General features: G+C 35.7%; 1 protein-coding gene across 1 annotated transcript in view; it reads left to right on the plus strand.

The window, feature by feature from the left end:
• The window catches only part of CFAP46 (cilia and flagella associated protein 46), a 106,770-nt gene that overhangs the window by 55,991 nt on the left and 24,993 nt on the right, over positions 1 to 25,786 (plus strand). The window contains exons 32-47 of the mRNA XM_009892735.1: positions 82 to 249; positions 609 to 757; positions 2,210 to 2,308; positions 2,571 to 2,607; positions 3,612 to 3,758; positions 5,105 to 5,305; positions 6,787 to 6,893; positions 7,707 to 7,889; positions 8,700 to 8,835; positions 9,691 to 9,879; positions 10,604 to 10,792; positions 12,591 to 12,770; positions 14,158 to 14,325; positions 18,375 to 18,472; positions 19,157 to 19,236; positions 23,373 to 23,537. Coding sequence (XP_009891037.1) covers positions 82 to 249; positions 609 to 757; positions 2,210 to 2,308; positions 2,571 to 2,607; positions 3,612 to 3,758; positions 5,105 to 5,305; positions 6,787 to 6,893; positions 7,707 to 7,889; positions 8,700 to 8,835; positions 9,691 to 9,879; positions 10,604 to 10,792; positions 12,591 to 12,770; positions 14,158 to 14,325; positions 18,375 to 18,472; positions 19,157 to 19,236; positions 23,373 to 23,537 — 2,296 coding nt within the window. The remainder of the gene's footprint in view (positions 1 to 81; positions 250 to 608; positions 758 to 2,209; positions 2,309 to 2,570; positions 2,608 to 3,611; positions 3,759 to 5,104; positions 5,306 to 6,786; positions 6,894 to 7,706; positions 7,890 to 8,699; positions 8,836 to 9,690; positions 9,880 to 10,603; positions 10,793 to 12,590; positions 12,771 to 14,157; positions 14,326 to 18,374; positions 18,473 to 19,156; positions 19,237 to 23,372; positions 23,538 to 25,786) is intronic.

Consider the following 25,786-nt stretch of genomic DNA (forward strand, 5'->3'; position numbering starts at 1 on the left):
TTCGGTTTAAAGTTAGCTGAATATTTAATACCAACAAGAATGTTAATTTGTCCTCATAAATGTCCTTGTTTTTTATTATAGGTTGAATATTCTGTTGTGAAAGAGAAGCCTAAAGAGAAAGGATCAGTTCATACCTTACCAGCAAGTGTGGAAGAATGGGCTCATTATGACTGCCCCAATGAAATCAGAGATACTTTTAAACAGAAAGCAAATAGTTATGGTATCAACTGGGATAATTTCCCAAAACCTGTAAGTATACTTCTCAAAATTCTAGAGCATTTATTATTTAGGAAAAAAATGATGAGCAGAGAACTATGTTGCATTTCAGGTTTTCTGTCGCTGTGATAAAGACTATGTTCAGACAGCTGTCAAAAATACTTCCTTGGCATAGTATTCATTAATACTTCATAAAGTGTTAGTCTGTCCTCTGCATTCTGAAATGAACTTAACTTGCAGAATAAATTTACTGTCTTTCTGTGTACCTAGCTGCTTTTTCAGTTCGAAAGTTCAACTTTTTTTTTCTTAAATGAAGATGTAATTATGAATTTAAAATTTATTCTCTACAAAATGATATTTATACTGATTAAAATAAAAAAATTTCTTTTCAGACTTGCACTTTGTATTTTATGGACCTTTTATCTAAAGAACTACAAAAAATTTTTTGCCCCCACTTGATTCTTCCCATCTTTCAGCTAGCTGAAGTTATTGCTAATGAAGTTGTGGAATGCAGAAGTCTGTCTGATCTCTATCATCTTCGGTTTGTATCCTTTATTTTCAATAAAAGAGAAACTGAATGGAGAGGACCGTCCATTAATATTTCACTAAATGATAACAAGGCTTTTTGCGACTTATTGTTTTATATTTGTAATTTTTTTTTCTTTTAATTCATTTTTTTATACATTTTAATAGACTTTTGATGAACTGGTTTGCTTGTGGAATTAAAGCCACTAAGTTATCCATTACTAAGCGTGATCTCCACAAGGAAAGTGTACAAGATTATGAACTCAAGCTGCTTCCATGTGAATAATTTTTGTAATGCCTTTTTCTCACCTAACTGAAAAAAGCAAAGTACAAAAAAATTCCAATAAAAGTATTATCTTTTAAGTATGCAAAAGGTAGACTCCCATCTTGCATCAGAAATACATTGTCTTTAACTTAAGAACCCAAATAAGTGTCTCCAATGAGCACATTCTCTTTTATAGAGATTTGACTTTGTGACCAAAATTCTGTTATTTTTATGGATAATTAGCCCTAAAAGTTTGATTCAGAAATATTTAATGTGCATGCAATGGCAATTATTGCTGTTTTAGTTAAAAAATTTTATCATGCTTTTTTGAACTGTATAATATTTGCTTAATAATCAACAGTTACAAGCAATAATCGTTTGCTTAATTAGTTTGTGAAATGCTGCATAATGTGTTTTTAAAATGTCTGAAACTGATCCCACATAACAGAATAGATAAATATTAATGTATACAAATGTGTGTGTGTTTTTCTGGATTGCAAATTGATTACTGACTTGCTGTCTTACAAGACTAAAAGTGATTTACCAATAGGAAATTGATTTGCAGCCAGGCTTTACGAGGCAAAGTTTTTGTTGACTCCTCAGCATTTCTTTTTATTTCATGGTATTTTACTTATATATATGACCTGGTTTTTATATATGATCAAATAGGTGTACATGAATATACTACTTTCTACTCAATACAGACAAGTAGGTTAGTGCACACACACATATTGGGTTTTTTGCATGCTGTAGTGAGACCATATTATAAATATTTTTGTACTTTTACCACATCATTTTTGCTGCTACATTGGAGAGATACGGCTTTGATGGATGGGCTGGGGATACTGGTGGATGCCCCATCATTGGAAGTGTTCAAGGCCAGTTGGATGGGGCTTTGAGCAACCTGATCTGGTGAACAGTGACCCTGCCCATGGCAGGGGGGTCGGACTGGATGATCTTCAAAATGTGCCTTCCAACCCAAACCATTCTATTACCTTATAACCTCTATCAATGGGTAATTTCAACTGCCGTATTTCTCCCTTTTTTTATTTAAAATTTTTGTTAATGCCAATATTAATCAATGCGTAAGAGGGTAGGATTGACAAATGTGGAATGTGTGCTCTTTATAAATAATGTGTTCATATGAAGTAACATATGAAAGATTCTGTTTGTTTCTTAAATGTTTCTTCTTTTTATTCCTAGAATTGCCCTGATATGTTCAGATCTAAAACTGAATCAGGCATCTTTGTATCATGAGAAAGCTGCTGGAGAAGCATACATTAGTGAATTAGAACAAGCAATGTATGTATTTTCACTACAGAGGCTGTGTTTAGTTGGGTGTTTTCCCCTATGGGTGATAAGTGTTGTTGGGGGAAAAATTATTTAAAAACATGATCTCTTAACACAAATTTGGTATATTAGCTGCGCTCTAAAGTTCTGTGCGTGATTATTTTGTCTCGACCCACAGAGCGTGTGTATGGTGAAGATGCTTAACACACTAATACTTCATTATGATATACTTTTAAAATATACTTGAATTTACTTTTTATTTCTTGTGATTTAGGTGTAGGCAAGAGATTGCACTGAAAAAAGAAAAAAAAGTACATACTAAGACAGAAGAAAGAAAAATATTTTTTGAAAATGCTGAGCTGAATGGTAGCAGGGATGAGAATGTCCTCACTTCAAGGGAAAAGGTTTTTATTTCTACTCCAGTTTCTTTAATAAATTACTCTTCAGTTTTTATTTCAATATGCCTGCTAGTTTGTTTTAAATCATTTTATACTTGAGAAATGCATGAACACAAAAAATCATTACAAATGTGTACTACTTAAATTCTGCTGGCAGGCATCAGCTGAATGTGAGCTGGGTTTGCCTGGCGTATTATTTGTATTGTGGAACAAGAACAGAATCTATTCATACAAAGTGAAACTACTTTTCTACAAATGGAATTTGGGACTAATGCAAATTGGTGGAAAAGACTGAGAAACAAAAAAGCCGTTGTATTCGCTCTTGGTCTCAGTTTTTAATTCTTCCGCTATCCATTACATCGCTGCATACTGCTCCCTCTTACACGTTGTTTTAAAGACATGCAAATATTTCAGCTTTGTCTCTTCTTTAGGATTTTAGGAAAGGATAATTGCCTTACTGATATTCTTCAAGCTTTCCTCCACTTTCCTCTTTTTTTGGTGGCAATTTTGCGGTCTTTGTATATTTTTCCATTCTTGTGCATGTAAAATATCTTTTTGTCTAATTACTAATCCCTCTCGAGTCACCTCTTTTAGCTCTTGCAAATAGTTTTTCTCTTTGATTGTTTTAGTTATTACCAAGAATCGACTTCTTTGTGACAGTAGCAGGTCTGAAGTAGTTAATCTGTTCTAAAATTAGTTTTAATAATGTATACTTATTATTTGAATGCCTTTTGAGGATAATAAAATCCAAATCTCACAGTTTTTCCTGGAATATAATGTTGAATTTGAAGTTAGAAAATAGATCTGGATTATCGGATATATCAAGATATGAATATGATAGTTAATAACTATTTCTGTTCCATTTATCTAGTTTAGTTTTGAAATTTATGGAAGTGTAATATTTTGTTATTTTTCAGTTTTTTGAGTTAAATACAATAACAGGAAAAGGACTGAGTGCACTTTCCTTCCCTTGCTTGTGGATAGAAAAAGCTGAAGTACTAATTCAGCTAGGCTTGTATCAACCAGCAAGACTCCTGCTTTCAGAGGCCCATGCTGCAACTCAGGTACATCAGAAATAAAGTAAAAAAAAGAAAATTAATAAAGCATGTAGGAAAAATGTTCGTTTTGATGTGGTCATTCCTCAATAATAATGAAATTGCAAAACCAAACCTTCCCCCACTACCCCAAACCTATGTCATTTGAGTTTCAACATGTATAAGGCATACATTTAAATATATTGCCCATAAGTCCAACTTTATGGAAATTGTCTGAAGATTATTTCACCTTGTGAAGTAGTGTCCTCATCTCTGCTTTGTAGTGGTCTTGGAAGATGTGTGTATATCCAAACCTTGTTTGTTAAAATGGTTTAGGGACATTCAAGATTTGCTCATAAGAGAGAGCGAGCATTTAGCTCCATCCTCTCAACGTTTTGATCATTTGAAAGTCTAGTTATCTGATTTCAAGTTTTGTTACCGTTTTACTGTTAACTGCTTTACTGCTGTTTTGACAAACAGCCACTGACACTGAAATGATGACTTAGAATTTTGGCAGATCTGAAGTGTCTGTATGTTCCACCAAACAAATCCAAATTGTATCATCATTATGATGTGTTTACCTTAAAGGTATTCTTCCTATATCTGCCATTCTCCATTACAGCTCTCTTCTTGGTTATACAGGTTACAGAAACATAATTATTGCAATAAATCCTTTACTCTTCAGAAAAATGTAATTGTTATCCTGTTATTCCATATAATAATTTATCTCGTTTAAGTAAAAAACTGCCAATGTATATTTAGCATGAATCATGAATACTTTGAATTGCAATATATGAATAATATATTCATTAATAATAGATATCTGCTATTCAAGCATGAATTTAGTATTGTATATTGAGAAAAGTTCAAAAGACATTAGGGAGGACACTAATTTTAATGACATAATTTCTTACTAGTATCCTGTATGTCTGTACTGTACACTGTACACTGTATTTGTCTCTTGTATAGTACTAGTATATAGTTTATAACCAGCATAAAGTAGCATTGTAAATTTACTAGAGCTCTAAAAGATTTTTTTGTCAGCACATTTCTTCATCAGATACTGACAAGTGACAGTAGATACATACCTACTAAATAATAGCAGAAAAATAGCTTTTTTAACTTGTAGGGTAAAAGATATGGGAACGTAAAGAAATGTGAAGTGTATTTGAAGATTTGAAGTTCTTGATATGAAGTAGAGCCTTTATGTTCTTGAAAAAAATGGAAGGATGAACTAAGAAATTCTACACAGAATTGAGGAAATACCATTCACTTCTTATTTCTGTGCCTATTCATAAGTTTAAAATATGATTAGAAGTAAATATGAAGAGCAGTAGTGGATCTTTTGTGTGTAGGTCACATAACTTTCTCCCTAGGAATTGAGGGCCCTGTATGATGTGTCAAGGTGCTTGTACTTATTTGCTGTATTGGCTAACCTGGAAAGAAACCATGGACAAGCTAAAGCACTCCTTGAGAAAGCACAGCTTCTGGGAGGAAATGAACAGTTTTGGTACAACAGTACTCTCAGTCTCATAGAAGCAATTATAGAGGAAGAGGGGGAAGGAAAACAGAGCATGGTAAGGAAGCTTTTTGGTTTTGGTAGTTGTTTTTTTTTGCAGCAGTGGTGCCTCTCTCAGTGAAGAGAAATATTAAGCATTTGCACTTTAATAAAAGCAAAAATAGGTGTCAGATACAGTTTATGTTGTTTTCTCTGTTGTGCATTCAACAAACATTAATTACAGATTCCAAACAGATGCAGACAATTGAACTCAGACAATTCTGTTAATATTGATGTGTTTTCCATATTTAATAAAGATTGTAGTATTACTTCCTAGTATGCACTTCCTTTTCAAATATTTCAAATAGTTTTACAAATATTATTTCTAGATTCTGAAAGATACTAAAATATAATATATGTACTAAAAACCTTTTTCTATTTGACCCTTAACATCAAAATATCCATTTACTCTTCAACCCTTAACTTTCATGAGTTTCAGCATAAATATAATCCTGTTGTATCCATGATGATCTGTCCTTTATTCATAACCTGTGCGAGTCTGTTTTGTATAGAGAGATTATTCTGATTTGGGCTGGACTCAGATTTATGGTCCTTGAAGGACAAAATACCTGCTTACCAGTGAGTGTATTTACTAAGGTTTGATCGGTATAGCTATTAATGAAACGTGTGAGGTGGTGTTTATTTTTAGCTCCCCGTCTGACCAACATGACTGCAGCAGCAACATTTTTTAATAAGGACGAATCTGTAGCTGAGGTTTTCAGCATCATCTAAGGGCTCTTGCATTCCAAACTATTAGATGGGGGCCTCTTTTTCATCCCCAGGGTCAAAACTATAATGGTGTAAGGTTTACTTGTGGATTAATATGCTAGGCAGTGTAAGTAAGGATGCAGGAATTGGTCCTAAGAGAATGCCTGTAAAATATAGAATCAAATTACTATTTAGGTTAGGGGTCATCCGGTATAACCCCAGGCACAGCAGGGGCAATTTTGAAGTGAAATCTTACTTTACTGTTGAACCAAGTTGCTCTGGGCTATATATCACCACTTTTCAAATATCTCCAAGAATGGAGATTCCACAATGTTTCTGGGCCTTTGTACCTACATCTCCCCCCACTCCCCCCCCCCCCAAAAAAAAACAACCCAAAAAACAAACAAACCAACCAACCAAAAGACAAAACCCAAACAACCCAGTGACTATGAAGGTGGCCGATCACTGGAACATCTGTTTAGAATTCCCCTTTTTCCAAGTTGGGTCTGTTGCCCCTCGTTCTTTTGCTATGTACCTCTAAGATGAGTCTGGCTTCATTTTCTCTCCTTGTGTTCATGTACTGCATTCACTTCACCATATCAAAATGTCTAGATATGATCATAACTCATACTTTCTAGACTTGTATACAGTTGTCAAGAATCAGTCGTCTTGCGGAATATTAGGAAAAGGTACTTCACACATTCTGGCAAAATTCAAACTCTCTGTATAAATGTTTAATATTATACACAGACATTTAAAATAGAATTATGCGGTTTCTGATGTTACCTGCAGGCTTGTGAAATACTGGAACACACTGTAAATGTGCTCAGATATACTTTATTGAAGAGACCTAACAGGCAATCGGAGTTGGGTTTTATAATTGCATCTCTTGAAGCCAGGTAACTGTCTTTTCACTAAAATATGCCCAGCCTCTACTATGCAGCTACATTGGAAATATATGGTGATGTTTACCTTTTATCTTTATTTTAGTATGGTGCATTCTGTGGATTCTCAAATATTTTTCTTCTAAGTCATTTGGGTTTATTTTTTTTTAATTTTTTTTTTCCAATTTCTTCTTTCCTTTCTGTCTGTAGGCCTACTGCCTGTTAAGTTAGTAAGCTAGTTCAGATACCACAACCGATAGTTCATAGTTTGTGGTGTAGGTTACCCAAAGGAGCAAGACACATTTCCCTGTGCAGAAGTAGCTGCTGAGCACAGATACTCCCACAACACTATTGCAGTCTACTGTATCGACCTACTTCTCTTCTCACCGTCATCCAAGAAATCTTTTTATGGTGAAACTAAACAGTGATTTTTGGTTATGTTGAAATCCAAGCACAGAACACTTAAAATGTGTTGGTAGAAGGAGAAAAGTATGTAACATTTACACTTCCTTCTCTTTACAGGAATGTGGATCTTTTGGGTTAGAAAGGGAAGACTAATAGTCTTTTCAGTTCAACTATATTTAGAAGACTGATTTGAAGTTTGAATAATTAGATACGTGAAACAAGAGACACCTCAATTCTAATCTGAAAATATAATATTCTGATTTTTTTCAGGACCTGCTATAATTTGTAGACCATAGATTTAAACAATGAAGAGGCTTTTTCTAGATTTCTTGTAATTTAAAAGAGAGCAGAGAGAAATATGTCTGTTTTCAAACACAGCCTGTGCTTTCTGACTGCTGTCTTTTACTTAATTCTTATTCCTAGGAAAACACTTATTCAGATACATTTTGCCCAACATTGTATGACAATTAATGCTGAGTCTTGTCCGTTGCCACAAATGCTACAGGAATCTTACAATAAATTAGTTCAAATTGAGGAGGACTTCTTTAATTGTGGGCATAAAAACTGCAGTGCTGACATACTGCTAGAACGTGCGAATGTTCACAGGTAAGATTATATCCCAATGAAAAATTCTATTTAAGTTTAACTAGTGGATAAAGCGTATTGTTTACATTTTATAGTCAAATTAAAGATAGAAAAGAGCAGATAATATTTTCAGGTGGCATATCTTGGTGTTACATGTCTATTTGTGTTCTTGATGTGTTCTGTATTCAGAAAAATACTGTAGAATCAAAAATTCCTTTCACTGAAGGTAAAGTTAGTTGTACATGGCACCTAGTGATTTTTGTACTCTTTTTGAGGTCAAAACAAAGTATCAAGGTCTGTTAAGTCAGCTTTTTGTCTTTGTGTTTGTAAAGGCATTTTGGCAGCCACAGCAATCATTCTGAGGTATTATTGTTTTTTACGTTTCTTACTGTTGAAATGGTTCTCTAGAAGTTGCTGCAATGGCAGGAGTGCAAAAGGCAGTATGCCTGGACTCCCAGCTGGTTCCAAGATGTCCCCTTAAAACAACTGGGATGTGTTTTGTACCTGGCTGTTCTGCCGTTTTGTTCCCGGTGAATACATAGTCTAGAATATTATCTGCCTTTCTTCTCTTTGTGTCTTGGCATCTGCTTGCATTGAAGCAGTACAGTTCCAAGAATAATAGCTTGAAAAAATAATGTGTGAACGTTCACTTTTCCTATTTGAACATTTAGAAAACACGTACAAAAGTAATCTACTTTATCTACTAATTAATCTATTTAATCTATTAATCTAATTATTTTATTATATGTGTTCAATAGTGTTGGTACCGTAAAAATAAACACTTTCTTACATTAGTTCCTTTGGGCTTATGTTTGATTTTTTTTTTTTCAGGATGATTGCCAAGCGGGAAAGAAATGAAAGAGAAAAACATAGTCACTATCTAGACGCTTGTAATTTAGCTCAGAGGGCGGTATCCAAAACAGAGGAAGTGTATAATAATGTTTGTAGCTTATTTGCAGTTAATGAGGTATGGATATATATATATTTTTCTACTCATGGAAAAGAAATCTAATTTAGTTGTACTGTTCACACATTCTTGGATAATTCCTGGAAGCCCCAAATGAGATTGTATTCCTATAATGATTGGCATTGTTTAAATATAGAAGGAAACATTGCATGCCAAAAGAATTCACAGTTTAAAAAGGGAAGAAGAGAAGCAGAAATGGTCTTTGTAATTTTATTTAATTCTAAAATTTATCTCAGCGCTACAAAAGAAAAAGTCTAAACTTGGAGATATTTTTGATTCTCTAAATACCTCACAAGTTTAAAATTCTCCACAACAAAGTGTTTATTTCTCAGTAGAAAAAAAAAAAAAAGGTTACACAGAGCATTATGTAAATAAAGAAAGCCTGTCTTCAAAATAGTGTATTTTGGGCAATGAAAGCCTGCGGCCTACTTTGATAGTGTGTACCATTATTATAATGTAGCATCAAGCTTTTTTTCCTGCTTTGCCTTTTTTAAAGAGCAAGTATTTTTGCACAGCTACCAAAAGCATTAATATTAAAATTCTGGGTTTATTTACTGTAACTGTATTTATTTATTGTAACTCCTTTGGAATTAGGTATTTGTACCTGATACACCAAATGGGAAATGCAAAAACCCAGCTGCTCTTTTTCTATGCAGCTATTTTGATTTCTTTGTAATGTATTTGACATTAAGTTACTTAAATATCTTCATAGCAATATCTCTGATCTGTTGAGGTGATACTGTTAAATTGTTTGCTTCTTTAGTTAAAAGAAATACAACATTCTAGCTTCTCATCAGGTAAATTTGCAAAGGTATTTGAAATCAGAATTCTACTTCCCTTTCTTTTGTATTTCAGACTACAAATATTAGTATCCCATTAATGAGGCAACTAGCTAACAGAAAAATAAATCTTGTAGAAATACTTTTGGATATTTTTCATCTTGTTATTACTGAGAAAAAGCTCAAAAAAGTGGGAAAAGCATTGTCTCATAAAATTGTGGAGGCATTCATCTGGGGAACTGCTGAAGATGATGCAACAGAACAGGTAATACAAAATATTTAGTCCTATGATTTGCGTATAAAAGGTATAAAACAGTTTCCCGGGGCCGTTTTCCATAGCAGAACTTCTTCCAATACTGAGGAAAGGGGTCCCCAGACCATTCATGTAGTTTTGCAGAGAAGAAAGTGTGGTTTTGTCTTGGGGATGTTTTATTGGGGTTTTTTTTTTTTGGTTTTGTTTTCTGGGAAGGATTTTGTTTCTCAAGTGCAGAGACTTAAAAACCACTAAGAGTTGCAGGGGCGTTCCTTGAGGCTTTATAATTGATGGGGGTGATTTTTGCATTATTGTCTCTCCTTTTTAAAACAGTTCATTTTAAGCAGAACTGCCTAGCTGAGCTGATGAATAAGAACACAAGACATGCCCCAGTGCCGTAATTCTTGCCCATTATTCCGGCTCTGACAATGACAGTAGGAAAAGCTGTTGCAGGAAAGCACAGTATCCCCACTATTCTCCACGGTACCCTCCCCGTATCCCACGTTTTGCTCAGCACTGATTGTTGTCTGCTTATGGATGTTACAGTATACTTTTTTTTAATACATTATTAATGAATTTGTGTATCTATTAAAGACAGCTTGTTTGTAGTTGAAAGTGTCATCACATTCAACAAATGTGTTTGCATGTAAATATATATGTTACATTTTTGAAAAAAGTATGTTTCTGTATGTGTGGGTGTATATCAGCAAATAAACATAAATATTTATTTTACCAGGATTGGAAGCGCATGGAATGCACTGTGGGTCACATTACACTGGCTCAGTTAGCAAACCTACAGAATCTTTGTAAAGGCTGTCCTGACATCAAATCCAAATGCCTATATCTCACTGGAAAAACTCTTCGTTTACTTGCAATTAATGTAGATCCTGTACATACAGACATTTACTGGAAGCCAAATGTCATGGTATACATTCTTTTCTGCATTTAAATTCATTCCTATATGTAAAGTTTGTCTGCTTTTTTCTGCATACTCTTGTGAAATACTACTCTTTATTTAGAATGAGGTTTTACATATTGCATGCGAGCTGTAATAAGAATGTATACTGAACCAAGTAATTTCAGAAGAGTGCTTCTGCCTGCATGCCGTCCTTGTGTAGATACTTATTTCATTCATCCCTGAGTTATGCTAATCACAATATTTTCGAAAGAGAGAGAGAAAAAAATTCTGTGAGTGCCTTCAAGGGCTAGGTAGTTTGGTCTCTGATGAGAAGTAATGACTTACAGATTAAAACCTCAGGTTAGTAAATTCCTTTTGTGCTGTAGTAAGAATACCATGTAAGAAAAGGAAAATTGATTCAGTCATTACAAAGTCAGTGATGAATAAAAGTGTTTAGAAGGAATTAACTGGGGACAAATATCAGAAAACAGAAATCTTAGAGGTTGTATGGGGGGCATTTTTAGTTTTTATTAGTTATACTGTCATCATAACATACTAAGAAATTTTGATGCCTGATAGTATTGCTAAATGTCTCACCATTGAGGGATTCATATAGTGAGATGATTTCTTTTGAGTTCCATGTTCACCTAGACTTTGACAAAAGAAATGAAGCCAGCCATACTTAATGGAATTTATTCTATTATTCTATTATTCTATTTTTTTTTATACTGTGATGAGTAGGAAGAAGCTAAATCAGACATCACAAAAACTTTCCTGACTACAGCAGAATGCAGTGAAGGGGAAGTGTCACACAGCGATTTACCGACTAATGACTGTCAATATGATAAGTATAGGAGGAAAATACAGGAATTAAAGGTATACGAGCATATGTGCTTGCATTAGGATTTGAGTGCTTCCTTTTTATGGAATAATAGTCACCTTACCTTATCAGTTCTGTTTGAACTGTTAATGGAGATGTTTGTAACATAAATTTGACCTTAAAAAAGAAAAAATCTCTAAAACACCCACCAAAGCCAGCTTTCCATCACTGCTCGGCTGTGTATCTCGGTCCTGCCCCTCAGTACAAGCTGTGGGAGCTCCTGATTGAACTTTCCCAGTTGCTCCCAGAAAGAAAGAGTTTCTCCTTCAGTGGTTTCCCACTGATCGACCATGCAGCAGGCAGGACAAGATGAACAGGCAGCTTGCTCTCTGCTTCACAGACACGCCTTTCTAAGGGAGCATAACATTTGGCAGACTGGGAGCAAAGAGAGGAATAACTTCTATCACAAAACATTTGTGAAATTCTTAAAAAATTTAAGTTGTATTATATAGTGAGCTGATCTCTGCTAACTACTGCAGTTGAAAGCATGCTAGGAATTTGGAATGTACAGTTTGTGTTGCTACTATAATCAATAAATACCTGAGATAAGAGATTTGTGGGTAGACTTATATTAAATATAGTTAACTGTCAATGGAAACAACTGTCCGGAGAATTGACAGAAAATTCCTTTGTTCTGAATGGCTCATATTGCCTGGAATTTAAATGCTGTTCTGCTATGTACACGTTTTATATTAAAGAAAGTATCTTATTAAAACATTATTTTTAAATGTTGTGTAACAGGTGTTGGTGTCTGCTAAATTGATCTGTATTTTCATATTTTGATCATACATTAAGTAAATGCCTTAAAAAGGAGAAAAAGCATTGAAATCAGCCATGAAAAAGTAATACTTACATTTTCTAACACACTAGTAATCTGTATACGTAGAACAAGTATTTAATACTAATACATATTTTAATATAAACCTTTTTATTTTTATGATCTAGAAGGAACATAGGTTGGCTCAGAAATATCTTTCTCAATCCAGTGAAGCTTTGCTACAGGGTATGGGTATTGCATTCCGTCATAACATTACCGATGTACTGGCTCCTGCTAGTTTTGAAATGGCTGAATGCTTTCAACAATTTGATCCAGTTTCAACTAGCCAGTTTTTGGCACTTCATCAGGTAATGCAGCTAATGTTTTGTGCTTTTCCCATATAAAAAGGGTGTTTTAAGTTACATAAGCAAAAATGTGTATTCCTATAGCCCAAAAATTGGTCATATAGAACACAGTGTACAGTTACCTATAAGAACTAGTGAGTAATACAGGTAATCAAATACATGATATGTTTGCTGAGTTCAGTTGATCAGTAGCTTTTTAACAATTTTAGTATCTGTTGTGTTTGACTTGACGTTTTCATTGACGATTGCATACATGAAAAGATTTTAATATGAATACATTACTATAGTGTGGTTAGCTGAGATAGGACATTACCACAAAATACCGTTTCATCCTTCCCTAACAAATATTTTTTAAAATGTTTTTCTGGATTTGTTCATTCATAATTTTGAAGTAGATAGGAAAGGTTTACATACAGTTTGTCAAATCAACACCTACACAGTGTGGCCGCATAGATGGCTCAAAGGTGTACAAATCATTTGTCTATGTGCCTTCATTGAAGAGAAGGTGAGGAACAGCTGTAAGGTTTATATTCCCTGCATCAGGAATGCATAATGCATACTTACTACACTGTCATCTCCATTGTAGAAATGCAGAAATGCACCTTATGCTATTTTCCTTCCTGCCACATCAAGGCAAGCACAGGAAATGATGATAGACAGTAAGCACTGCCTGTGTCAACACCTGGATTCGCAAATACCTCCACCCAAGGGTGGAATGGGCTAGATGGGTCCTTTGATAAATCAGAAAACAGCTATCGCTGGGTTACGTGGTTTAGTCCCTTATTGCTCTACACCTGCAGCACACCATACTATTTAAGGTTTGCTTGAACAAGTTAGGTAGAATGCATGTCAAGGCACCAAACCCATGAGTAGTCGTGTCTGTTACTGGGCAAAAAAACCTGCTAGTTCAGTTGCTACCCTGCCCAAAAAAGTTTGTATGTTAAAAAAAGTGTTTTAAATGTCATTCCATGTCAATATTAAGACTCCCTTTGGAATTTTTTAGTATATCAACCTTAATTGTATTTTTTTTAATGTGACAGCTGCATTAAAAGAAGGAAAAAAAGATGCTTTAGCTCTTATCGGTTGAAAAGACAGGGTTGTTATGTTTGCTGGAAGAAAAGGATATAAAGTTTTATACTTTATATTGCTCTTTGTAGGAGGTCTGGTGAAATGTGTGGTGTGGTGGCTGTACATAACAGGCACAGAGACACAGAAAAGACTCAGCCTACTTGAGAGGCTAAGTTCCAAACACAGGCATTATCTTTTGCTAATCCATCTCACCTTTCAAGCAGGAGACTTTAACATATATGTATGTTGTAACAAACATAGAGTATATGTGTTACTATATTATTTTGGGGAGAGAAAATAAATAGATACAAAAATTTTACAGAGCTGTTCAGCATCTCTGATGATGAAGCGTATCCTTCTAACAGCTACATCTAACACCAGCAGCTCTCAGCTGGCAGCGTTACTGCATCTTCAGAATCATTTGAAACAAAACAGAAACACAAGTGATCTTCTAAAAAATGTGGAACAGCAACTGACTGCTACTTCAATGGTAACTTTTTGAGATATGCTGCTATTAGGTGTTTATATGTATGTTATATAAATACACACAGAGACATATATATATGTATACATACATATATACACACACATACACAGTTGTTTCAGCTATTCCTGGAATTAAATAATATTTTGTCTCTTTTCTTTACACTCTGTTAAACTTTTTGTTTCTTTTTTTTTCTTATTTTCTTACGCATATCAAGGCTCCAAAACCATGAGTAGTCATGTCTTCTACTGGGCAAAAAAATCTGCTAATTCAGTTACTATCCAGCCCAGAAAGATTTTTAATTAAAATAAAAAAAAAAAAAAGTTTAAAATGTCACTCCATGTCAATATTGAGCCACCTCCTCCTCCTTATTTGAGTCATGGGTTGACTTGGTCATGAATTGAAATACGTTTATCAGTGTGGTCTGTACTGTCCTGTGTTTTTGTTTATGCTAGGTTATGTGTGTGGCATGAGCTATGTAATTTAAGTCAGAAGTGACATTTTAAGGATGCAATTCCAGTTTGTTTTATAGTTACAGTTTGGTATAGCTGGATGTTGGAGTTGTACTAGCTGCACACTTAAATAATTAATTCCATTCCATAAATCCAGTTGGTGTGCGGTCACAAGTGGTATCCCCCAGGGCTCGGTGCTGGGGCCAGTTCTCTTTAATATCTTTATCAATGACCTGGATGATGGGATCGAATGCACCCTCAGTAGGTGCATTCGATTCGAAGTTCGCAGATGACACTAAGCTAGGCGGGCGTGTTGATCTGCTGGAGGGTAGGATGGCTCTGCAGAGGGATCTGGACAGGCTGGACCAATGGGCCGAGGCCAACGGTATGAGGTTCAACAAGGCCAAGTGCCGGGTCCTGCACTTGCGTCACAACAACCCCATGCAGTGCTACAGGATAGGGGCGCAGTGGCTCGAAAGCTGCCCGGCAGAAAAGGACCTGGGGGTGTTGGTGGACTGCTGGCTGAATACAAGCCGGCAGTGTTCCCAGGTGGCCAAGAAGGCCAACGGCATCCTGGCCTGTATCAGGAATAGTGTGGTGGGCAGGACTAGGGAAGTGATCATCCCCCTGTACTGGGCACTGGTGAGGCCCCACCTCAAGTACTGTGTTCAGTTTTGGGCCCATCACTACAAGAAGGACATTGAGGTGTTGGATCGTGTCCAGAGAAGGGCTACAAAGCTGGTGAGGGGTCTGGAGGGCATGTCTGATGAGGAATGACTGAGGGAACTGGAGTTGTTTGTCCTGGAGAAGAGGAGGCTGAGGGGAGACCTTATCACCCTCTACAACTACGTGAAAGGGGGTTTAGAGAGGGGGGGGCTGACCTCTTCTCCATGGTGAAAAGTGACAGGACGAGAGGAAACGGGTTCAAGTTATGTCAGACGAGGTTTACGTTGGATATTAGGAAACATTTTTTCACGGAAAGAGTTATTAAACATTAGAATAGGCTGCCCACAGAGGGGGTAGATTCGCCATCCCTGGAGGTGTTTAAAAAAAGAGTAGATGTAGTACTTGGGGACATGGTTTAGAGGTGGTTTTGTCAGGGTAGGTTAATGGTTGGACTTGATGATCTTAAAGGTCCCTTCCAACCTCAGAAATTCTATGTGAGTCTCACCCATTGTTACACAATGAAAAGAACCTGATTTTTTTATGTTGGTTTTTGGGTTGGGTTTTTTTTGTTGTTGTTGCGGGGGTTTTTTGTTTTTTTTTTTTTTACAAACACTCTATCCATGAATTTGGGCATCAACTAAACTGTGGTGTTGTAAACAGGATATTTAAAAAAACCAACCAGTAAAATGTAATCCATGTAATTTGTTATTCTGGAGCAAATCATGGCTAAACTTTTCTGGGAGATGAATACTCTGTTTTTGGTGTAAGCTGGCTGAGAACTGTGTATTCTTCAAATGTCTGAGATCTAAAAGTGGATATCAAAACTAAGACTGGAAGACCGTAGGTTAGAGATGAATTAAATTAAAAACTGCCAGCAAGTTAGATAGAAAGGATTAGCTGTACCTGGCACGGTTTAAAGATTTACAAAACGTGGCAAGGAGAGATAAAGTACAGGATAAGAAAAATACGTGTTTGTAGACTACTGTTTTGGCTTTTCTCTGTATGTGTTGTGTTATCCTATTTAGCAGAAGGAATAGGACATATTTTGTTTCAAACCCACTGTTTTTGAGTTGCTCTAATTATCGAACTGGTAACAGATATCCTAGCTGAGAACATTCCTCGACACCCATGATGTCGGTCCCTGTCGCAGTAGCTCAGGAAAGAAAAGGTGGCAATCAGGATGTCTGTTCATGGTTACATTCTTGGAACTGCATGATTCCAGGCAGCGTGAGATGCAAGAAATCAAAGTGGTCACTGAATTAGTTCTCTCTGAGGGTATTTTAGCGTTTTTTAAAATTCAGTTGAGATTTTTAATTTGGATCAGGACCGCGCTTTCAAAGCGAGTCTCCCAGTTGTCCTTGCTTACAGTGCTTTGTTTTGCATGGCAGTACAGTGGCTGTATGAGCCGGGTTCCTCGTGGACGAAAACTGAACTGGGTTCTCTGATGCGCTCAAGCCATATGGAGTGGTCATTCAGTCCGGGGTGGGGGGGCAGTCCAGAGGTACTCGCAAGTGAAAATCAGTGAAAAGCATGCAGTGTATAATTCTGCTCCTGATGATCTGTACCAATTGATAATGTCGGTATACCCAGAGTGTGCCCGTGTGCTTAAGCACATAAAACTTCAATCTGAAAAATACGTAAACACACATGCTTAAAGGCAGCAGTCTCAAAAAACATTTATGGTCCTTTCTGTGTTAGGACCAGTTTTTCATCTGGAGTCAGACTGTTTAATTGCTAGGAGATTTTTGGTTGGTTTTGGTTTTATTTTCTCAGAAAGGGTTGTATATTCTTTAATACAAAATTTTTGTGGTCGGTTGACCTTGGCTGGTTGCTGGGTGCCCACCAAGCTGCTCTATCACTCCCTCTCCTCAACAGGATGGGGAGAAAATGCAATGAAAAGCTCATGGGTCAAGATAAGGCCAGGGCTATCAGTCACCCATTACTGTCACAGGCAAAACAGACGACTTGGGGTAATTAATTTATTGCCAGTTAATAACAGAGTAGGATAGCGAAAAATAAAAACAAAACTAAAAAAGATCGTCCCCCCTTCCCCTTCTTCCCAGGCTCAGATTCCCTCATGATTTTTCTACCTCCTCCCCCTGCCGCCCAAGCAGCACGGGGAAAATGGGGAATGGGGGTTGCGTGGGGTGCCTCCCATGGAAGACAGTCCTTCATGACCTTCTCCAACAGGGGTCCTTCCCATGGGCTGCAGTTCTTTGGAACTGCTCCAGCATGAGTCCCTTCCATGGGGTGCAGCCCTTCAGGAACAGGCTGCTCCTGCGTGGGTCCTCCGCAGGGTCACAAGTCCTGCCCGCAGCCGTGCTCCAGCGTGGGCTCCTCTCCACGGGGCTGCAGGTCCCGCCAGGAGCCTGCTCCAGTGTGGGCTCTCCATGGGGTCGCACTTCCCCCAGGGCATGTCCGCCTGCTCCAGCATGGGGTCTCCATGGGCTGCAGGTGGGTCTCTGCTCCACTGCAGGGAGCTGGCTGAAACTGTCTGTCCAACACGGGGACAGTTCCTGGTGTCTTCTCACAGAAGCCACCCTGCAGCTCCCCCTGCTACCAAAACTGTGTCATGTCAACCCAATACAATTTTCTGTAGTTCTTTTTGGTGAGGTGTCTAGTCTTAACAAAATTGTCAAGGACTTTTACAAACATAAATGTTACAGTGAATTATTCTGCTCCCTTCCTTTGCTAATACTCTGCTAGGATTTGACAGCATTTTCACTTCACAGATAGTGTAAGTGGCCAAAAAAGTCATGTTATGAAGAGTGGAGTAAGTTAAAGTATTTGTAATTTGTTTAAAGTAATATTTATAAGTTGTTCTGCACTGCACAAAAATCACACAATCACAGACTGGTTGAGGTTAGAAAAGACGTCTGAAGGTCATCTTGTTTATAAAATCCATGAAAGTAATGCTACTTTTTAATTATTGTACAGGCATGGAGAAATCTCTGCATTCCTGTTGAACATTTTAATGTAATGGATGAATTGCCATCTAATTTCTACATAATTATTCTCCAGCATTCGGAAGACAGGTATAAAATGTCATCGTTTTGGTTTAGCATTCTGTTTGTTACAAATGTCATATTTTTTTCCTGTAAATAATCAATATTTCAGTTGTTTATTGCCTTTCACTTCTAATTTTGCTGGACTTGAATTTTAGGATAGTGAACAAGTTAATACATAAATAAAACTGCCTGCAGCTCAAAGCTGTACATTTTCTGTACGTTTGATTTCCCTAATTATCTCTTTAATCGCCAGAGATCACTTGAAAGGTTTCAGGCCATTCTTGGTGTCCTCCTAAATGCCGTTAATGGTCTCCAGCTATTACTGCTTATGCTCTTGAAAACATTAGGAGGGGTTGGATTTAGTTTTATAAAGCCACAAATGATCTCATTGCTGTAGCCTAATCAGTGACTATTCATAAATTGAGCTGTAGCAGCTGACTATGAGTACCTTTACCATTTGTGAAAAGTCTTAAACAATTGTCATGGAACAAATGAAAATCTACCTTACTGGATATATAGCAATGCAGGAATTTTCCTTACAGCTCTCAGTTTGTTCCAGTTAGATTTTGCAGGTTTTTGCACCCCAAGGTAGGGGTAAGTGTTGCATCTTGAGAGTATTTGTGAGCACATTAAATTAGAGGGTATACTAATAAATTTCCTTGCAAGGCTGAACAGTCAAATAATCTACTCAGCAGTTTTCGCTTTCCGTAGGTTGAATTTGTACAGTTCAATGATTGAGAAGCCAAAAGTAAGTGCTGCGCAGCAAAAAGGGAAACCCACTCAGCCAATAGGTGAGTGCCTCTTACATTTAAGAGATAAAAATCATTGCACTGATGTGATGGGAAGGCTCATAACTTTCACTGTTGCAGTCAGTAAAATTTTAAAATAATGTTTAAAATAATTGTAGCTCTCATTAACACCAGAGGAAAGTAAATACCTAAATACTTGTGTTTCATTATCAGATATAATTTATCTAGTCACAATTTACACAAGTTTTATTTATATTTGAAGGCTAAAGTTGTTATAGAAAAATAATGTAGAGATGTTTTTCATTGTACATTTCTGTATATACTTTGTGCTATATATATATAGACAGTTACTTCGTTTTCAAAGGATACCATGGGTTTAGAAACTGATGATCTCTGTACAATCATTGCTTCAAGTACAAATACGATGTCTCAGAAAGAGTCTTAAGATGGTGTTATCCTCCTTTTAACAGTGCAAGCTAAAGTTTCTCGATTTCCTGTGAATTCTGATACATTCTGTATGTTGTTGGAAAAAATGCGTGTTTACAAGCAGCAAAAGCTGAAGAGTCATCTTAAACAGACTTTCATTCAGAACTTGCAAGAGTGTATCTCCAAAACAGTTGGGGTAATATATTTGGTTACCTTATATTTAAAAAAGGCTGAAAAGCATGTACTAAAAAGCTATCATAAATATTCTTTATGCAGAATTTTCAGTTTATTCCAAGTGTAACATCTCTAGTCTTCACAGGTACTAATTGCTGTGTATTCTGCGTCAAAATTTAATCTTGCTGTGTTATTCTGTTACTGTTTTCAGTGTCATTCAGCAGCTTTGAAATGTTCAGTAGTGTATTAGAATTGAAAATTGATTCAGTTTGAAGTCAATTTACTTGAAAATGTGCTGTATCTCTAAGATTTGCGTTTGCAAGTGTACATTGGCTTTCATATCACATGAAAGCCGCAGCTGTCCCAAGAAGAAAAAGAGGATTGCAGATGTTAACCATTTAATCAAAATAAAACTATCTAAGGCAGAGATTTATTACTGATTTCCAAAAAGTTTATTTCTAGGGCACACAGTATCTTTTGCATTATAGCTGTTGATTTGGACACAGTTTATCCGAGTCTGCTGGTCACAAATTTTGCTTCATTTGGAATTTCAAGTAGCTATGGACACTCCAAAATTCTAGATGATAAAAGTTTTTTGTTACTTCAAGAAGGCTCACTTCCATAAGGACATTGCTTTTCACAATCAGTGAACAGAAGTTGTGTAGCATAAAGGTACACTGGAAAAGCCTGTGACTTTCACCTAAGCTTTTAAGCTGCAAGGTGACAGAAACTTTTCTTCACATGAAATGTGCAAGCCGACATCCTAGCATTCTAATTTACTTTAATTTTGGCTCTGTTAGATAAAGTTTATGTTTTTCAATATCAATCAAAATTCCCTGTTTAAAGTAAAGCTGGTAAAGGTAAAAAATATAGATCATATTGAATTTTCTGTACAAGTTTTTATTATTTTAATCACACAACTTTAACACATCTGGTTCTTGAGTTATAATTCCATTTTATTCATTGTGTTAGCTTCTTTCAGTTAAAATATCGATAATTGCAGATTATTAAAGCATTGATCATTTTTTTCTCTTGTCCATGGCCAGCCTTTACTGTAATGGCAAGTTATGTAAACATTGCTGTAATTGTGTAAGTAAAGAAAAAGGTGATAAGATAATGTCAGGAAGAACAGACCAAAAAAAAGTGGCTTAGGTTTTTAAAATGCCTGTGCATTACAACTTTCCATAATTGTGCATGCAGCCTGCACAAAGCCACACAAACAGGGTGTTGGGTGAGAAGTCCATTCACTAATACCAACATTCTTTGCCAGTTAGTTGAGCTTGTTTTTCCAGTTAGTGTTTTTGTGTCCATCTATATTGGCTTTTAGAAGCTTCAGTTTTTAGTGTCATCTTCTCCTCCATGATTCTATTCTCTTCTGTTTTCTTCATTCTGTTTAGTTTTTTCCTAAATTGACTCCACTGATTTCTCCATACACTTTCATTTGCTTCTTCTACATTCATCTTGCTGTTTCTATTCACTTCTCAAAGTTGTCCTTTCACAATTTGTTCCCGTTGTTTGGAGCACCACATTATCTTTCCTTTCTGCTGGACTGCCCTGCCATTCCCCCTTGAAATTGCAGAAGTGTATTAATTGCTTAAATAATAAATAGTCATCTTGTACTGATTCTGATGTTAGAATATTTTGTAAAAAGCTGTTAGGAGTGATGTTTTGAAGTAAAGCAGTTTTGAAACTGACTTTCTCTATTTATATTTTCCACTTTATGATGTTTCAAAAGATTTGATTTAGCCTCTGATTTAACATAGTACACCCTCCATCCTTGTTAAACAGCATTTTGTAAGTATTCTGTTTTCTGTTGCAATGTGTGTGATAGACTCCAACAGATAAAAAAGATGATCACGGACATGATTTGACATCAGATTTCTCTGAAATATTAGAAATTATGGAAGAATATCTGAAACCAGTGCTGTCACAGTTTGATTTTTCTGGTATGAGGTAAGACATTCAGAATTGTTTTATCATAATTTGTGAAAATAGAATGCTGACTTCAGTCCTACAAATACAGCAGTGTTTTTAACAAGAATAGACCCCACTGAATGAACTTTTTACATCTTGAAAGTCAGTATATGCAGAATATGCAAGACTAAGAGGATTGAACCATAGGGTAGACTAATGGCCATTTCTCACAAGCACTATTCTCCAGCTTAAGTTATACAATATTAAGTTCAGGATGAAACGTTATAATTTAAGTAGTTAAGGATGGGATTTCCAAAGGACGGAAACTCCAAAGAGAGTAATCCTTTGTGTAAAATTTCATTGAGATCGAAGCAGTTTTGGTTTTGTGTTTCCTGTGAAAACTTACTTATATAAGAATCAGTGCTGGTAATATTTTCACTGTGATTCCTCTTCCCAGAGAACAGAGCACATCAGTTTCAGCAGCTGAATCAGGAAAAACAAAAGTGAAAGATAAGGACACCAAACACACTAGAATGCAGGGTATGTGCTCTCTTGAGGACAATATATATATATGTGAGTGTGTGTGTGTATGGACAGATACCAAAATCCTGTCAATTTAGTTTCAATTTTTTTTAAGCCAGGGAGAAGAAAAAGGCTTTAGCAATGGTTCTGCCTGTTTATTTTCTGTATCAAGTCAAGTATTTTAGTGTACTTCCAAAGAGATTATATGCTGGATGGAGCTATCCTTCTGCACGTACTTACAGTCTTCCAAACTATACAGACTTTAGACAGCTAAGTAAAAGGGCTTTGTTACAAACCAGCCTTTTCAGGAGAAAGACCAAAAGAATGAACTTTCTTAAATCTGTTGATCTTAGTCTGTTTTGTCTTTTCCTGCTTTTTGCTTCATGGACTCTCAGAGGGTGCTTGCTTTTAATGCAAGCCTAATGCTGGAATATGTCCCTAAACATGTTCCAAGGGAAGAGGCAATCGAGTCCATGGCTTACTGGGGGATGAGATTTTTGCTTTATGGTGGGGAGCCATGAAGTTTCTCAATTAAAAATTACTAGAACAAGATTTGCATTTGCTTTTACCTGCAAGAGTTTCTTTCTGCAGTCAGTAGCTGGCTGCTTCCGTTGTTCTGCAAAGACTGAATAACTTGTCTTCCATGGATTTGTTGCTTCTCTGTAGAACAGGAAAATGTTGTCATAATGATAGTCAGTACTTCTTTCCTAACTAACAGAAACAAAAAGTTTCTTTCCTACAGAAAGGCACAGTTAGTATTGGATAAGAGCTCCTTTACAGCTCTATACTGTTTAGCCAAACACTGCTAAGGTAATTTTTCATTTCCAAACTTCCAAACATCATTTTCTTGAATATATTGCTTACACCTGGACATCAATCTGAGATGGTTGGTTATTAATGCAGGGATATTTTCCCCTCTGAAGAATCACTGCGCACAAGTGCATATGCATAGAAGTTTGACAATATCTTAGGAGTAATGGTATCTAAAGAAATATTTTTGCATAATGCACTTAATCCACAGTAAAATGGAGTTCAGGTGTCATACAATAAAGGAAATTTAGATTTTTACATCTAACTTCAATTTTTTATATACATCCTGAAAGCTACTAAATCTCAATCATGTTCTGTCACTTTTTTTTCAGGTACACCTATGGACTTAGGATTGTGTGTGGTATTACTAGTAGATACGTTATTTATGGAATTGCCTTTGGAAGCTCTGAGTATCTTTAAAGAGGAAGGAATAAGTTCTGTATCCAGAGATTTTTCTCTCCAGATTCTCTACAATCGAGTACATCTGGCCGAATCAGGTACTGTTAGCTAAACATTCTTTGCATTAGCATAATGATGCAGCCAACAAGATACTTAAAATTTAAATTATATGAACGGTGTATTATATTTTACTGGAAGACTGCCACATACAATAGGTTTCCAGTATTTTAGAAGGAATAGATAGTACAGTAGACTTATTTCAGTAATGTACAGGCTGATTATGGTAGCAGTGCTAGTTAATTTAAAATAACCTCTGCATATTAAAGAATTATGTAAAACTTAGTGGAATCTAAAATGGCTTGGAGTTTCAGCTATACAGGTGTAGTCTCAAACTCTTTAAAGCTGTTTTCAGCTGCACTGAAAAAAAAATGAAATCAGAATTTAGACTTCTGTTGATTTTCTTTAACATTAGTGTACGACTTTGCTCAAGATTTCGAATGTAAAAAATTTCTAATCATTGAGCTACTTCCTCTCTGTGTAGCTAAGATTACATTAAGGGCTCAGGTCAATCCAGAGATTCTTGTGCTATACATGAGCAAAATCAGATCCCACACGCTTTATGGACTTCTTTCATTACCGCAGACCTGTATAAACTGTATAAATACTGTATAACCTGAATATACCCTGTATAAACTGATTTCAGTGAAATGAGTTTAAGTGAGGTAGTTGGACAGTTGGTAAACTTGTGCTTATGGCATCTTAAAAGTAATTTCTTATTTATTCTAAAAGTGAGTAGTAAGTGCAGGCACTAAGCAATTTTTTTTATAAATCAAAAATACCTTCTATTACTGAAGTTAAAAGTTTGAAGTCACATTTTGCTCATACATAGATAAAACCACATTTTAACTCAAATTAAATTATTAAAGCTACTGGGTCTAAGACAAAAAATAGGATAAGTTTAGAAAATCTCACTCTGTACCATGAAAGTATTCTGTTCCAGAGAGGTTCTTGTATTGTGTTCTTATCTGTAATATTTAGTGCCTTCAGTATAACCTGTCCTCCATTTTTCCATTTCACCCCTCCTTTCTAAAGGGAAAGAATTGTGAATAATTTCATTATTTAAATTTGTGAATGAGGTTAGAATATTTTTAGTCTGATACACATTCATATAGCGTTACAGTTCTGTTAGAAATAGGGTTGGGTTTTTTTTCAAATTCTGTTTTTCCATTTTTAAAGTGAAACTTCTTATGGTTGCCTAATTTTAGAAGTGGATAAATGAGAGGAAGCATAGTTGAAAAGTCTCTGTTCAGGCAATTATGAAAGTAGCCACCAAATGCATATCTCAGACTTCCACCAGCTTGCAGTGCACTCCAGTGATAACTGGCTGAGACATGTACTTTGGGTGATAGTCATGTGTACAGTGAGAAATATGTCAGTTGTCTGTGCTTTTTAAAAATCCATTAAATAAATAAATAAATCAGATTCAAATACGAAACTTCCTTTTTCCTTTCAATCTCTGTGTGTGTCTCAGAATCTTCAGTTATTCCAGTAACATCAACAATGAGTAGATATGGGAATAGGCTTAGAAAGTGCTTTTGGTAATCACTGTTTGACTCTCTCCTAAATCTGCAATGTAATGAAGCATTTGCATGTCTAAGGGATCACATCTCTTGCTTCTTTTCCACTTTCAAGCCATTATTTTTAATCAAGAGGGTTTGGGGAATGTCCTTGTCTTGCTGTGATGTGACATTAATTTTTATTTTTCTAGTTTAACCTGTTATTATTATTACATCATAACAAATATAAGTAGTCCTTCAAGAAAGTTGTATTTTCTAAAACTGCCTATATCTTAAAAAAAAATAAATCTGTTCTTTTCAATTCCATAGAGACTGAAGTTAAAACAGGTGTTGAAATACCTAAAGAAACAAAATCAAAAGCTCATCAGAAAAAGAACATCAAAATGGTGAACTTTCCACATTTTTTAAATAAACAGAAAAGCTCTTCTTTTTGCGTAAAAAATGTTAAAAAACTATGAGCAGCTTGCATAGAAGCTCATTATATATGCTACAATTATGAAGTGGAATAAATATCACATAAGTCCATAAGAATTTTGCTTCTTGTTGAATCTTCAATAATGACTGAGTTGTTTCTTTGAAAAAATCATACTCTGTGTAAATGTGACATATTTAACAACCCACCAAGGGAGCTGCTTAAAGTTACTAAAATACTTCCTCCAACAATATAGTATAGTTTATATAGTGTATGCACGTATTTTTATAAATATATATGTATGTATGCATATATATCTATATAAGTGCGTGCACATGTGTATACAGATGTATTGTAT

The sequence above is a fragment of the Charadrius vociferus genome, unplaced genomic scaffold, assembly GCF_000708025.1.
Source record: "Charadrius vociferus isolate BGI_N301 unplaced genomic scaffold, ASM70802v2 scaffold38, whole genome shotgun sequence".
NCBI classification, from domain to species: Eukaryota; Metazoa; Chordata; class Aves; order Charadriiformes; family Charadriidae; genus Charadrius; species Charadrius vociferus.